This window comes from Suillus plorans (assembly GCF_016647745.1).
Source record: "Suillus plorans strain S12 chromosome Unknown HD556scaffold_3, whole genome shotgun sequence".
Lineage (NCBI taxonomy): Eukaryota > Fungi > Basidiomycota > Agaricomycetes > Boletales > Suillaceae > Suillus > Suillus plorans.
This window is the reverse complement of record NW_024537387.1, coordinates 1,027,193-1,041,170: the sequence shown is the minus strand read 5'-3', so window position 1 is coordinate 1,041,170 and position 13,978 is coordinate 1,027,193. Positions and strand designations below refer to the sequence as shown.

General features: G+C 47.4%; 5 protein-coding genes across 5 annotated transcripts; 3 read left to right on the top strand and 2 right to left on the bottom strand.

Moving 5' to 3' along the window:
* Window positions 1-75: 75 nt before the first annotated feature.
* Window positions 76-3,448, bottom strand: HD556DRAFT_1328132 (ras GTPase-activating protein). The gene is made up of 9 exons (XM_041301606.1): window positions 2,948-3,448; window positions 2,761-2,894; window positions 2,264-2,704; window positions 1,971-2,210; window positions 1,763-1,915; window positions 1,548-1,703; window positions 1,385-1,489; window positions 616-1,331; window positions 76-565 (listed from the first exon to the last, which is right to left on the bottom strand). The coding sequence occupies exons 1-9, from the start codon at window positions 3,090-3,092 to the stop codon at window positions 286-288; spliced, it is 2,370 nt and encodes a 789-aa protein (XP_041166668.1). The 5' UTR covers window positions 3,093-3,448; the 3' UTR covers window positions 76-285.
* Window positions 3,449-4,929: 1,481 nt separating this feature from the next.
* On the top strand, window positions 4,930-5,879 carry HD556DRAFT_501339 (uncharacterized protein). Its single transcript, XM_041310794.1, has 2 exons — window positions 4,930-5,248; window positions 5,303-5,879. The coding sequence occupies exons 1-2, from the start codon at window positions 5,238-5,240 to the stop codon at window positions 5,760-5,762; spliced, it is 471 nt and encodes a 156-aa protein (XP_041166667.1). The 5' UTR covers window positions 4,930-5,237; the 3' UTR covers window positions 5,763-5,879.
* Window positions 5,880-7,454: 1,575 nt separating this feature from the next.
* HD556DRAFT_1226259 (BRO1-like domain-containing protein) lies at window positions 7,455-10,542 on the top strand (the record flags this gene model as incomplete). The annotated part of the gene is made up of 15 exons (XM_041297071.1): window positions 7,455-7,648; window positions 7,694-7,739; window positions 7,789-7,978; window positions 8,031-8,192; window positions 8,239-8,354; window positions 8,405-8,493; window positions 8,539-8,647; window positions 8,701-8,923; window positions 8,977-9,058; window positions 9,108-9,288; window positions 9,342-9,557; window positions 9,609-9,956; window positions 10,006-10,140; window positions 10,191-10,273; window positions 10,329-10,542. The coding sequence occupies 15 exons, from the start codon at window positions 7,455-7,457 to the stop codon at window positions 10,540-10,542; spliced, it is 2,388 nt and encodes a 795-aa protein (XP_041166666.1).
* Window positions 10,543-11,166: 624 nt separating this feature from the next.
* On the top strand, window positions 11,167-11,824 carry HD556DRAFT_1437211 (uncharacterized protein; the record flags this gene model as incomplete). Its single annotated transcript, XM_041305664.1, has 3 exons — window positions 11,167-11,619; window positions 11,674-11,735; window positions 11,788-11,824. The coding sequence occupies 3 exons, from the start codon at window positions 11,167-11,169 to the stop codon at window positions 11,822-11,824; spliced, it is 552 nt and encodes a 183-aa protein (XP_041166665.1).
* Window positions 11,825-11,850: 26 nt separating this feature from the next.
* HD556DRAFT_500563 (eIF3 subunit 6 N terminal domain-containing protein) lies at window positions 11,851-13,723 on the bottom strand. Its single transcript, XM_041310793.1, has 5 exons — window positions 13,449-13,723; window positions 13,236-13,390; window positions 12,443-13,182; window positions 12,284-12,392; window positions 11,851-12,210 (listed from the first exon to the last, which is right to left on the bottom strand). Exons 1-5 carry the CDS (start codon window positions 13,654-13,656, stop codon window positions 12,043-12,045), a joined length of 1,380 nt encoding a protein of 459 aa, XP_041166664.1. The 5' UTR covers window positions 13,657-13,723; the 3' UTR covers window positions 11,851-12,042.
* Between the last annotated feature and the right edge of the window lie 255 nt (window positions 13,724-13,978).

The window sequence follows — 13,978 nt, the reverse complement described above, 5'->3', positions numbered from 1 at the left end:
CACAACGACGGCGAAAAGATCAGACCAGACCTGGGCGGCATGTCGTTATGACTTGCTTGTTTACATGTCACATGTTCAGCTCGCGAAAACGTTTAGAGAGTAGAAAAACAGTTATTCAGACATACACATAACTACAGAGTAATACATCTACATCCGAAAGAAATTGAAGAGTGACAGGAGGAGGCCATAGAGTAAAAGAGACTAGAGGTAATGAGCGTCACAGTGGTATCACAAGAATGAATAGAACATATAAAGATGAATGTCTTAAAGATAGGTAGAATAGGATCATGTCACCGTTTGGCAAACACTTTTTTCAGCAGCGCTAGGACTTTCGGTACGTTCAGCTGAACGTACTCTAGATCTAGTAAGTGCTTGTTGTCTTTTTGCTGTTGACGAAGTGAGTATTGATAGTGTGCCAATCTGGAGGGAGGAACCAACCTTCTCCAATAGGTCGTCGATCTTTAGATCCATCTCAAGAATGGCTTTTTCCCGACCCTTGTAGTGCAAGGAAATGATGAATGTCCCAGGCGTAGGTGATGTTATGTTGAAGTAGATGTTGGGTCGACTGAAAGGAGGTCAGAACACCGTATAACAGGGGACTGAGGAAGTACGTGCCGGTTATCAGGAACATTACTCTCCACGATGATACCTTCCTTCTCGAGTTGCGCATGGGTAAAGCGATACGGACCAAGAACCGCTGATTTCGATGGCTTCCTCTCTTTGCCTCCGACCGTGACGACACCCACTCCAGTCGTACTGCCTTTGTCTTTCGACGCAGTCAGACGGACGTTCTGAAGATACGCCTTGTATTGCTCAAGCTGAGAGCGCAGGTAAGCATTGTGGTCGCAGATCGTTTTGTAGACCGCTTCCAACGACTTCGTTTCTAATACCACCTTCTCCCGTAGATTACCAAGGTGAGCGAGCTCAGCAGCAACCTCATCTTGCATGAGCTTATAGCCATCTACCGCCTCGATGATATTTTGCTCTTCCAATTCACGAAGCATCTCCTTGACCTTAATGCCTTTGCGCACAAGCGTTGCATCCTTCGTCGTAGCCGCCCGTTCAGCGATCGCAGCCAAATTGTACGGCCGCTTCTCGGCAGCGTGGGGTATGGAACGTATGAGCTGTACAAGAATAGACTTGGTTTCCATGTACAGCATGTCGCTCGTTGATACCGAGTCCATCAGAGCACTTTGGATATCCTGTACAGGCGTTTCCCAGCGGCTGTACAGGTTCAGCTCTATGGCACGGTTCTCCTTTCGCGGAACTTGTGACGGAGCGGGTCCGAGTTCATCAGTTAAGATACGTAAATGCTGCTTGTCGTTTGGGGACTGGAGCACAGCCGTGTCAGAAACTAGCAGAAGGACAAATAAGTTATGCTTACGAGAGTTTCCACATGCTGTAAAATCAAAGAGTGAGTGTTGTACAGCTCGTTCATGGTGATGTGGATCATGAGGTCTTTCTTGGATAGAGCCATGTATTGGTCCATCTAAGATTCAACGTTAGGTGACATGAATGAGAATGACACGAGTTATGCTCGAACGCACTTCAAGAGTGTCATAGAAATCTCCGACCTCGCAAAGACTGTTGAGGAATTGGTTGATCCGTGCTTTATTATTTTCTACAAAGGGATTCAGAGTGATCATGTAGATCTCCTTCGCATACGAGGGCTTATTCGCAAGGTTCTGCAGCATCTTCGCAATCTAATGAGGTGAATTACTAGCTAAGAACGTGAAAACGGAAGGACTAATACGGTACGTACCAGAGTCAGTGTTCGGCGAGGGTGTTTAGCGGGGACGCCTTCAACGAGCATGTATGCTTGGGGAGTGACAATAGCAGGATTGATGAACCGCAGAAAGAAGAAGCCTCCTATCAATGAGCAAATAGCGTAATCAGTTGCCTCGGGATACTTTCGCTGTGACACACCAGAGGATTAGCGCCGAATGAAAGGAAGATGAAAGCGAACCGACCCGGGTCAAACTGCGGATCTGCTTGCAGATCCATCGAATACCATACGGCACACTTTCCATACTTTCTATTATGGTTACGAGGAAGCTATTCGCAATTTCCATTAGCATAGTAAGCCGTGGTGCAATGATGGCTTGAACGTCGGCGTTCTCGGCGGCGACCTCTGGGGGTACTCCGCGAGGTAGGTTGGGCGGTAGTGTACCTGTTTCTTCTTCTATTTGGTTTATCATTTGCTCGTACACCTGTGTATTCGTTAGATATCTCGACATGCCTCTCGGCACTAGTTATGGCTCACCTTTACGGGATTAATTTCAAGGTTCAAGTCTTTGTGTTCTATCAAGCTGTTGATGCGTTCTGCCAGCACCCCCTTGAGATAACTTTGCCCAGGACCTCGTCGGGTGTAAGTAGTCATCATTCGGGACACAGGAGTGTTAGCACGCAGTAGCGACCCAAACTCGGTTGCTGTCTCAAACTGCGCGGACAAGACTGATTGGAACATCGTTAAAAGGAGATGCTCTTCGCGACTCTCGTATTGGTTTCCATATAGCGTAAACATGACTGTCTGCAAGAGAGTGTCGATCTCTGATAAGCTGACAAGTCGACATAGTGCAGCAATATGACGGGGTTCAGACTGAAGAAGGAAGAATAGGTTGGAGTACTGTTGTAATTTTCGATCATCAGGGTAATGGCCTTCGGTTGGATCGACTTCCTCCAGTGTCCGTTCCACTTCACGTTGCTAACCCATATAAGTGAGCCGAAAAATAGAATTTAACACAGCATCAGAACACGGACCTCATCGGCGGCCATACGATTCTGAATAAGGAGAGCGATGCGAGAGTCAAGGTAACGGACGTCACGCTCGAGCACAAAATTTTTCTTGGACTGGGCGGATATTTTGCCCTTGAGGTCACGAAGGCGTTTTTGTGCTGTGTTACAAGGCCTTCGGAATAAGAACATGAAAGTCATAATTTGGACACACCTCGAGCAAGGTCATCCTCCACCTCAACATCCTGCTCTGCGGCCATACTGAAAAGGGCGGTAACACTATAGCGATTTGTATTCCTGTTCGTGAGTCTCCTCCCCATAACTGCGCCAGGGGAGGTCGGTTGATCGACATAAGACATGATGAGTTGAGAAAAAGGCTGTTGATCTTTGGATCGTGAAGCGAGGACCTATATAGACTTTGAAGTCTGCCCTACAGGTGTGGAGAGATTTTGTAGATTCCTAAGCTAGCACCGGCGCAGCCTGGCAACAAAAAAACAAGAGGGCCTGTTGGATATCGAATTTTGTGGGTATCAACAAAAGAAAGAAAGAAAGAAAGAACAGAGGATGAAGGCAGAGGAAGAAGGCAATGCAGGGAGATGACGAAGAAGACAATATATCCGCCAATGCGGCGCGTAACACAACAGCTGCAGCTGTGGCAAGACCAACGAAACGCTGAGAATATCTAGCAGGTGGCGCGAAATTACTATAACCGTCGTATCAAAGTTGAATCAAACTAGTCAACAGAGCTAGCGAAGCTTTTACCTGTGCGAGCAACCTCCAGGTACCTTCTCTGGTTAGTGCATTCACAATCCTCACAATCCGTTTCATATCCGTTTTGCTGATTTAGAACAACACGTTTCACATCATAGATCTGTCTTGTCACTGATCTGTGTTACACCCAAAATATGCCTTCAGTGCCTTACACAGATTCAGGACTTCGTAGTACTACCCGGGTCTTTAAGCCCGCCGCACTCAATTGAACGTTGTGCATTGATCAACGTTAAACTTAATTTCATGGCCGCGTTAAATTGTAAGCGATCATAACACACAAACTCCAAAAATTAGCCGCATTAATATGATTGATATCAGACCACGGGGTAAGCTTGTCACACTTAGCGAGCTTGATTCATGAAAATGGTATGTCATTCCTCGACTGCCAAGGTTAACTCCATTACGGCCACGCCTCGTCACTCGAGATGCACGAAAATAGCCAGGTTCTCCTGGCATACCATACCTAGGCGGTTCTGTTCAGCGCATCCCGCTCCGCCACCCAGCGTAGTGAACCCACAGGTTGTCATTGTGTCATCACAATCACAATGGGGAAATGCGGAGCCTGGTCAATAAACGATTGTTACACGTATCCGAATGGAACCCCGCTGCGGCTGGCGTGTTCGCGGGACGTCAAGTTTGGTAACCTCTTTGCTATCACTGGGAGTCAAACTCATTCTCGCTGGCCCTTGCACATCTATGACGATTTCCCAAATGGGGGCGATTGTGACAAAGCGTATACTTATCCGCTCTCGAATATTAACCCTTTCTTCAATTCGATATCCCCCGAATACGTTTTGCGGTGTCCCTGCGGGTCCCGTGCGTGCACTTTAATATGGTCCGTTTTGAAATTTATAATGATAAGATGATAAGAGTTCTTATATTCCTTTCTGGTGCAGTTTTACATTTGCTTGTTGGGTATCATCTGTGACTCACGGGGGGTGAAATGGATTGTGGCGGTTCTTGGACAACGATGACGCCGCGTTGCCTTTATCGCCATGGAAATACGCGATGACATTGGGTAGAAGCCACAAAGCCGTTGCTAGAGGTAGGGACGTTTGTCAATCCTGTGGAATCCAGAACACCCAGGTTGCCATCAACCACGATAATTGTTAGTCTAGGGTCAACAACCATTAATGGTACACTCAATGACATCCTACGGAAGGGGAGCTAGGAAAGATCTCCGGCGTTTCTTGATTGCAGACTCTACACTTGGAGTTCTAGCTGCCAAAATCGACTTGCAGTAGCGCCCTGTAAATGATTGCATGCACTGCTCCATGGTGCGTTATTACATAAGTACGTATCAGAGTTTTGTCAGTACTCATTAATATTGTTCCCGCTCTTGATATCGAATAAATACTAGGTTGGCGGTACCACTTCGTACCCTCCGAAATGTTCGGCTGATGTGACCTTCTAGATTTCATCAGACAGTCTGTCTTAATCAGAGTGAAATCGCGCTAGGTTCAGCCCCAGGTCCATTGAAGAACTATGTCAGCATGAGCCACCCGGCCCAAACCCAAATTGTTGAACTTTTTTTGAATATCAAATGGGGTTCGGATCTCTTCAACCACCGTAAACATGCACCTGGCGATCGATCCCCTCTCGTTATTCCGTCCACACATGTGTGTGGCCCGCGCTTAATAATGGCTGTCCCAACACTCCATATCATATAAATTGGGCTCCAATATCAGTTCTGTCTATCCAAATCCTCTTGTTTCACTACTCATCTCATTGCCATGTTTACCGGGTAAGAATTCTTTACTTGTAGACCCTTGGCCAATATTCAACATTTTTTTCCCAGATGCTTCTTACCTGACTGTCCATGCCAATCTACGAGCCCGCAAGACTCCGCCATAATAGACGTCGAGCCCAGCGCTGCCGCTAATGCGCGGGACTCGGATGCTGAGGTAGTCGTCTATCGTTGCTGCTGGGACACCCAGGGTTCTCCCTGTGGAATTTTCATCGAAGGTTCTCCCATGGACATCCTCTCTCATCTTCGGGAACGACATGGTGTCGTGTACTCTGCCGACGCGGATATTGAATGCCGCTGGAGTTCATGCTCGATGGACAGACGTCTGAAAATGAGCAGTATAACGAGGCACATCGCGAGGCATCTGGGCATTCAATTCAGATGCTCGCGATGTGGACTCACGTCTCGTGACGACGTCGTTCGTGACCATATCAGAAGGAACCCTGGCTGCGCTGACGCTGCAGTACAGCTGGTTCCCGGCTCAGGAGCCCAGCGGATAGTCTCAGCGTGACTTTTTTGCGCCCACTGATTTGACTTTTAGCCAAATTAGTTCCTATATACGTTAACTACGTTAGTACTTACTACGAATGCCGCATGGCTGGGACGCGTTATGGGTTGTCTATGCATGTGTTCGATCGAATTATGTATTGATAGTGAAGGCAATGGTGTTCTCTCACCTCATGGATTGAGAAATGTTTGAAATGGCAACTTTTAATAAGTCGGGTGAGGGTCATGATCAGGTGAGATGGCAAGTTACGGTAGGCATGATGTCTGTCTTTTAAAATGTGAAGTCACTAGGATATTCCGCCGGAACCCTGTTTTCGTTCCCTCCCCTCCTTCGTGGAGTCGGGGAAGGTTCACCTTTTTAGGATGAGTTGGCAGGTGTATGGTAAGGTTAAGGTTCCCCCTTAATTACTAAGCCGATCACCAGGATCGGTTATGGATAATGATAGATAACGTAGGTAAAACGCACGCTGCTAACTCGCGATTGTGATAGAAAACCAAAAAGCATGGGCGTAAGAAAGGTCTACGGTTGCGAAATGCCCTCAAGCCGCACAAAGAAAATTATTCGGTCCGAAGAAGTCGGGTTTCTGTTTCTCACTTGGAGATTAGTACACTCCACTATCCCCAGCCTAGTATACTTGGTCAAAACAAACTGACCACGCGAAATAATTGTAGGATACCAACGACGAAGTTTACTGCCCAGAAGTTTGCATGGATGTGCACTTCGACTGACTCGTTCCGATTATGCCGATAGGCAATAAAATCAAGGGCAAGTGAAGTAAAAACACAGCTAAGTAATACTTACTATTTCTTCACCGCTGCCTTGCCCGGGACGTTTGCAGGTTGAAGATGTCGGAGAGACATTTGGTTCGCAGTTAACGAGCGCGTTGAAGTCTAGGAAGGACGTTCACAGTACTTATAAGTCCCGTAAGGCGCTGGATCAAGCCAGGCCTTTTGGCCCGCAAGGCCAACGTGTAACAACGATCTTATTGTGGAAGCGAAGTTGTAACTCGAGAGCCCGAAATATATACGACCGCACCTTCAATAATATCAGCTCAAGAGATTTAGAAGCACAAACCTGAGCGTCAAACAGAAAAACCCAGTTGGAAGCCGGAGCTGCTTAAGCCTGAATTTTACTATCAACGTTATCATACAGGGTCGTAAAGATAGGTCTAAGTCACTGGTAGTTTGGAAGGGGCCAACTGCTAAGTCCTGGTAGACATTGAGCTTCGGGCCCCTGGTCAGTTGTTACTAGTGTCCATCACTGGTGCCATAGACTGGGAAATATAACACTATGCCAGTAGTGATTATAGTCACTTTTTTCCCATCAACGTTAGCAATAGCTCATGATCATAAATATTTTAATATTTACCTCAATGACTGAACTAGAAAGAATATATATATAAATCGAGAGCGGAGGAAGAATGGAACAGGGTACTTGTCACGTGCTCATCGCGACCCTGCAGTGCTCTCGAGTTCTCACTACTAGTGGCACTGTCGCTGAACTACCGTAACACAAGCAACTGGCGCGGGTAAGTTTGTCAGTTGCGATCGAGCCCGGCTTGCACGCACCTTGTCCTCAAACTTGTTGCACTATCTATAATTCCGTTGACTTCTAATTCATACCCGCAGGGCCCGGCTCCACGAGGACATAAGACACACTTAGGGACCATCTATTCTTCAAACCAAATTTTCGGATATGCCGAATCACCTCACCATTCCTTTTAAGAAGACATATTCATGTCCTATACCTGTTGCCACACGCGATTACATCCAAAATCACACGGAAGATCACCCAGATGCTTATATTGGCGATATCAATCAGTGGAAGGCATTGCGGGATATCGGCACTGGGGGCGTATTACATGTTGACCGTATCAACTTCGCGTTAAAGTGAGTTCAGCACCCGAATATGCCGAGTAATCTAACCAGAACCAGCTATCATGCTCAACTTGTATTCATTCTAGCCAAATTACCGCCCGACGTCAGTTGCCAACCTCATGATTCTTCTTCCGCAGTACTGATAACCCCAGATCAATTTGGAATTCTCATACGCACATGCGTTTGCTAGCCCGTCCTCCTTCCCTGTGACCCTAAGGAGTATTGCGTTTGAGCGGGCTTCAGTCTTGTTCAATATAGCCGCGCTATATTCCCAATTAGCTGCTTCTGAGGACAGATCCAGTCAAGATGGCCTAAAACGTGCAAGTGCTTATTACCAGGCAAGTTAAGCGGTTGAGAAATGGAAGCTACCTTACGCTCCACCTGAAGAACGCAGCAGGTGTTTTGGCCTTCCTGTCCGAGTCAGCGCTGCCGAAACTGGGTCCTTTTGTAGACTTAGAAAACACACCTTCCGATCTGATCGAAGATTTTGTCAAAAGTCTGGAATGGCTTATGCTGGCCCAGGCCCAGGAATGTGTCTGGCAGCATGCCGTCGCCGGTAATAATTTCCCTCAAACATCCTACAGTTCTGACTAGTGATTTAGATCACTACAAGAATAGTCTGATTGCAAAATTGGCAGCCAAAGTTTCATCTCTTTATAATACATCCTTACTATCGATCCGCCTGGCAGCTGCCGACGCCCGTAGTGCCTTACCGCCTGTAAGCATGATCTCACGGCTTCCATCCTAGGTGTTGACCTAGGTCAATAGAATTGGGTCCCTCACCTGGAGACGAAGCATTATCATTTCAATGCAGCATCGCAATATAGGAAAAGTGTCGACGAACTTGAAGCCTCTAGGTTGGTGAGGGATCACGCGTTCCTTCATCGCTGAAATTGTTATAGGTACGGTGACGAAATTCGGCGTCTGATGATTGCGGAAGCAGATGCTAAAAAAGCATTTAACATTGCGAAGCGTGCCGGGGTCGCTCAAGCAGTCATAAGCGATGTCAAGGTCCATTCTTATCTCGCGCCTTATCTAGTCGCCTGTTTGACATCTTGTTTCAGTCGCTGCTTGACGTTGTGCAGAAAGATCTTTCCCGTGCTGAAAGAGACAATGATCTGATATACCATCAGAATGTTCCGGCACCTTGTGGTATCCCTGCAATTCAAGAAGTCTCTATGGTACAGAGCATCATTCCGCCTGGGCTACGGGACCCCAGAAGCATAATCGGCGATGACAGCATAATCTTTGGTGAAATGCTTGGATGGGGTGCTCGGGAAGCTATCAGTGAGTGGAGTTTAAGCGACAATGTGATGCCTTGTCCTGATTTATCAATCCAGATATCTACAATGATAACAAGAAAAATTTGCTTCAAGAGAAAATTGTCGAACCAGCCCAGAATCTGAACGATGAAGCCGATAAGTCAGACGCGCGTCCTTACCATATTCCTGACGTAATTGATCACGCGCAGAATCCTTCAATCTTTGAACTTGCCATCATCGTTGGAAGCCTTGGAGCGTCCTGTCGGGCTACCTCCAAGTCTCTTGAGGAAAGCTGAAGAAATACGTCTAGAGCAGGGGCCTGCGAAGATCGATGTCTATCTCGACGACGTTCAACGACTCTCTCGACATGTACTCGGCATTCTCGACGAGGTATCTTCTTTTTTTATCTACGTTTGGATTATCGCTTATGGACCTGGTTCTAGGCTATGGATATCCTAGACAGCGAGGCATCTGAGGACGAAGCTGCACGCAGAGAGACGCCAATGAACCGTCCTCCATCTCATGAAGCAAACCAAGAACTTGTCATAAAACAACAACGGTATCGGACCATTCTTATTCAGGCAGCAGAAAGCGACGAACTCGTGCGCAGAAAATGGGAGGAATGGGAAGATCAAATTTCCGAGCTTACTCGCGACGAGGTGCGGACAAGGCGCAGCTGTACACGATTACATACTGACTGTGGTGCATAGGATGAGCTCGAAGCCTTGGTGCCGTCATCGACAGTCTCAATGACAGGAAAGGCAGTGTCAACTAGTCAGACTCAAATCCACGCTCGCACCCTGCGTGGCTTGCTAGAATCTTTGGATGATGTTCGTCGTACTCGAGACGACCTTATTGTCCGTGCTCAAAGACGAGCGGAAAGCGACGACATACGGCCAAAGGTACTGGCGGCAGCGGCAAACTTGGAACATAGGATAGAAATGAGCGCCGTCATGTTTGAAGACGTTTCTGATAATGAACTTGCCAAGTACGACAAGTTCATTCAAGGTCTGACAGAGGGGCGGAAAAAACAAGAGGAGATTCTCTCGTCGATCAAGGTCACTTCGATCAATGATTGGTTCCAACATTTCCCTGACGATCTCCTAGTCCACGAATGATGCATTCATTCAGTCTAGGAAACAAGACCCTGCTATCAAGGATCGAGAGCAGGCCCTTCAATTTCTTGATCTCGCGTATTCTCATTATAGAGAGATTATACGGAATCTAGACGAAGGGCTGAAGGTTAGTTACCAAGAGCTCAATCTTGGGGATCAAAGTTGATTGTCTGCTAGTTTTACAACGATATGGCTGGTATCTTGACTAACTTCAAGGAAGCATGCAAGATATGGAGCGGTGCGCGAAGTCGAGAAGCCAGGTACGGCTACTTTTGATCAATCTCTTTCCTTGTCTCACAACACTGCGTGCCATAGACTCCACCACAACATGGCGTCTCTTTCAATCCGTGACCGTGACAATGCCTCCGATGAATCTCACGAAGCGCCAGTGTCCACGACGTCGCCGCTGATGACAGGCACTCGAAAACAGACTACTGGTATACCGACACTATCCTCAGCTGATTGGGAGGTTCAAGAACTGGCTCCCCCACCGATAAAACGAGCAGAAAAGACCACAAAACATCGATGATGAACATCGTGCGTCAGTAGTTGCACAATGACGTTCGTGGATGAATCTCAACAGGAGCTAGTATGTGTGTGTAACCATCGCTTATGTATTGTGGAGAGACGAGCTGAACATACTCATAGCATTGCATATGATATCCAGTGAACAATGATCCTTCTGATTACTCGTTACATTAAATCCGACGCATTTCTTAGTAGTCTAGTCATGCTGGAGCTGGTGTACTGAGTGTTGCCTAGCCTACAGACAGAGCTCGGTATATAATTTATAACAGCATCGTATTCCCCACAGTGATGTCAGAAATGGAGAGTTGGGATGGTGAACATGACAGTAGTACGCCAATACAATGTACATCGGTTGTACGCCCAGCGCGTCGATCGTGGTCATTTTAGGGAGACAGACACGTCTTGGATGAGTAGTCGTCGTTAAGGATGAATCGATGACCTGCCATATGGTCATGTTTCATGAAGATTTGGATTTGATAGTAGCGCATTTGCAATTGGGCCGGGCGGCATTTGTAAGCGCCCAGCTGATTCAGTGCTCAAGACATTTAGGCTACTCGGGCCATTTACCGTGACTCAGTCCCCTAGCTATAGCGACGTCATCTACATAGCACAACCTACAAGTACAATGGAAGAAGACTACAAGACTGACAAATGTCCACCCCCGCCATATCCACATCGTCCGCCTCCCTCAGGCACCCGAATCCCGCTGCAGTTAAACTCTGCTTTCCCTGACCTCGCGCATACCAACAAACCCGCATGCTACGACGCAGACGGGGTTTCTCCCGTCTTCATTGGATCAGCAATCTTCCAGCGCTCCGTCCATCCATGCAAGATTGCACCCCATCTTCCAATTCCGTGCCGTGTTCCATATGGTTCCGCAGAGGTAGAGCATGACGGGCGGTACGACCTTCTGCCATTTGACCCGGTGACCATGGAATGGGTTCCTACGAGTCACGGTCGTATCCCTCACAATCGGGATCCTGTTGCTGGAGGTTATGAAGAGAATGGGCAGCATTTGTATCATGCAATGGGTCGCGTGAATGGGACTTGGGTTCCTGGTAAAACAGGAGAACATCTTGTGCGCATTTTCATTCTACTTGAAGCTATCCCACGATAACTAAGTTTCTGATAGGAGGGATGCAATGTCGCATTTGGTGGTGGAGAGCACATTATCAGAAATGACTACGAGATATTGTGAGTCCAACGACTTGTCTCACCCGGCGATATCGATGCTAACAAAATGCAGGTGCTGGAGGAGTGCATATCTCAGCGGGGAGAAATAGATTGTTTGTATCGATACGGAGCGTGCAGTCATTCCAAGTTTACCTTGATAAATTTAGTTTTGCGCAAAATTTGTCAAAACTGAGTAGACAACAGACAGGGCAGGTAAGAAGACAGATGTATACTCTACAACCGTTAGATATCGTCAAAGATAGCAGCGGTCATTTTCGAGTAGCAAGACACTACCCATGAAGCACGTACAAGTACAGATAAGCTCTGACTACGGAGCTCCCTCAACAACAGCGGGCTGCGGCTGGCTCTGTTGTGGCTGCTGCGGACTGTGAAGCATGCCAGTACCCAACGCCTGCGTCCGGAACGCCAAACCACGCGTCTTCTCAATGACTGATTGATATATCGGCAATGGTGAACGGTGGATCTCGATAACGTTCTATAAGAAATGACAGTCAGTGAATGAACGGACGAGTGCGACATCATTAATGATGCTGAAATAAGATCCATACCTTTTCTAGGTCGATTTTCGCTTCCGCGCCCATGCGGGTCTCGCGGATGAGGTTGACAATCCATTTCTCGCCTTCATCTCGTGAGAGATTAAGACGTTCCGAAAGGTCGCTGAGCACGTGGTTTGAGAGTAAATCAATGCGGATGCATCCCTCACTTACCCAATATCAATACGTTGGTGTATACGGCAGTATGCCTCGCTGATTAGGTAGCGTGCATTATCGAGGAACTCCTCTCTGAACTCTCCAAGGAAGAAATCATCTCCGACCACGCGGTCGGCAAGCGTTAGCTCACGCTGTGCGGCTTCAAAGTCAAACTCGACATAAAGCTCTTTCAGGAAAGATGTAACGGGATCCTGATATTGGTACTCCTCCGTCTGTATGACCTTGACAATCTCGCGTATCGAGTGTCGTACACGCGAAGAAGCAGCGCTCCCACCTGCAGCCGACTTGCGAGAGAGGATGGCAGCAGTGGCTATGTACCGAAGGATCCAGGGAGAAGAGGTTTGGATAGTGTTAAGGTAAGTGGGCGAGAGGAAAGTCTCGAGGAGGAGTGTCCGACCCTGCGGGTGATTGAAGTAGACAAAGAGAGACCAGTGAACCAGCCACGTCCGCGAGTGGAGTTGCGTGAGAGCTGCGGGTTCGGCAGATGCAGTTAAGAGTGTTGAAGGTGAGCGCGAGTCAACGACATCACGCAAGGTGTTCAATTCTTCGAGAGCTGTCTCCCATTTTCCGGTGAGGATGTCGGAAGCAAGTTTACCCCAGTGCGCAGAAGTGTTGAGATCGTTATCGGTTGAAAGTACACGGAAGTGATACAGATAGTCTGCAGCACCGCTGTAGTTGCCGTAAGTATATTGGAACTGCCCAAAGTTGTATAAAGCAGTGATTTGTTCGAGGGTGAGCTATGTTGAACGTAAATAGGTTGCAAGACGGTTGATGGTAGGCGAGCACGTACGTTGTAGTTATCTTTTAGGTACTGCAAATTCTGATTTTTATCTTGACGCAGTGCCTGTGCCACATCTGGGTTCTCGATCACATCAAGAACGGCTTGAGCCTCCAGCTGTAGGCGTTCATTTGTTGATACAGCCTTCTCTCGTTTTCCCGAGAACTCTGAAGGATCGAGCTCACATGTATCATCATCGATCTGACTTAGAACGCAATGACGTACCTTCGGGGATCTCCTCGTCAGGGTGCAGCTGCTCGAACAGGCTGACTGCATAATCCAGCATGTTCGTGCCCTTTGCAAGTTCATACTGTGCAGCTTGGACTTGCTCGACCGGGAAGAGTGAAGTTTCGACCAGATGGGCCAACAGTGGAAACGCCAGATGGCGATCCAAGTAGGGTATTATCGTTTTTGACAGATCGTATTCCGCCATGGTGGTATACAACGTTGCGTGTCCTTCAAGCTTCAAGCTTGTACAGAAATTTTACGGCCACTCAAAGAGGAAATCGCACAGCCACAGCATGTGTTGATACTACTATCGGTCATCACAACTTCGGACGGTCACTGGTTCGGACACTTTGCAATATCTCACTCAACAAATCATATCCTGCTTGACCACATATGATTGTACACTTGTAATACACTATCGCGAAGTTGAATCTTTCAAATTGGTCAAGAAATAATTGAGATCCTTGTTGAGGTGTGACGGAGCCAGAAATCATGTCTGGCTGTCACGCCGCATCATCACTACTGGA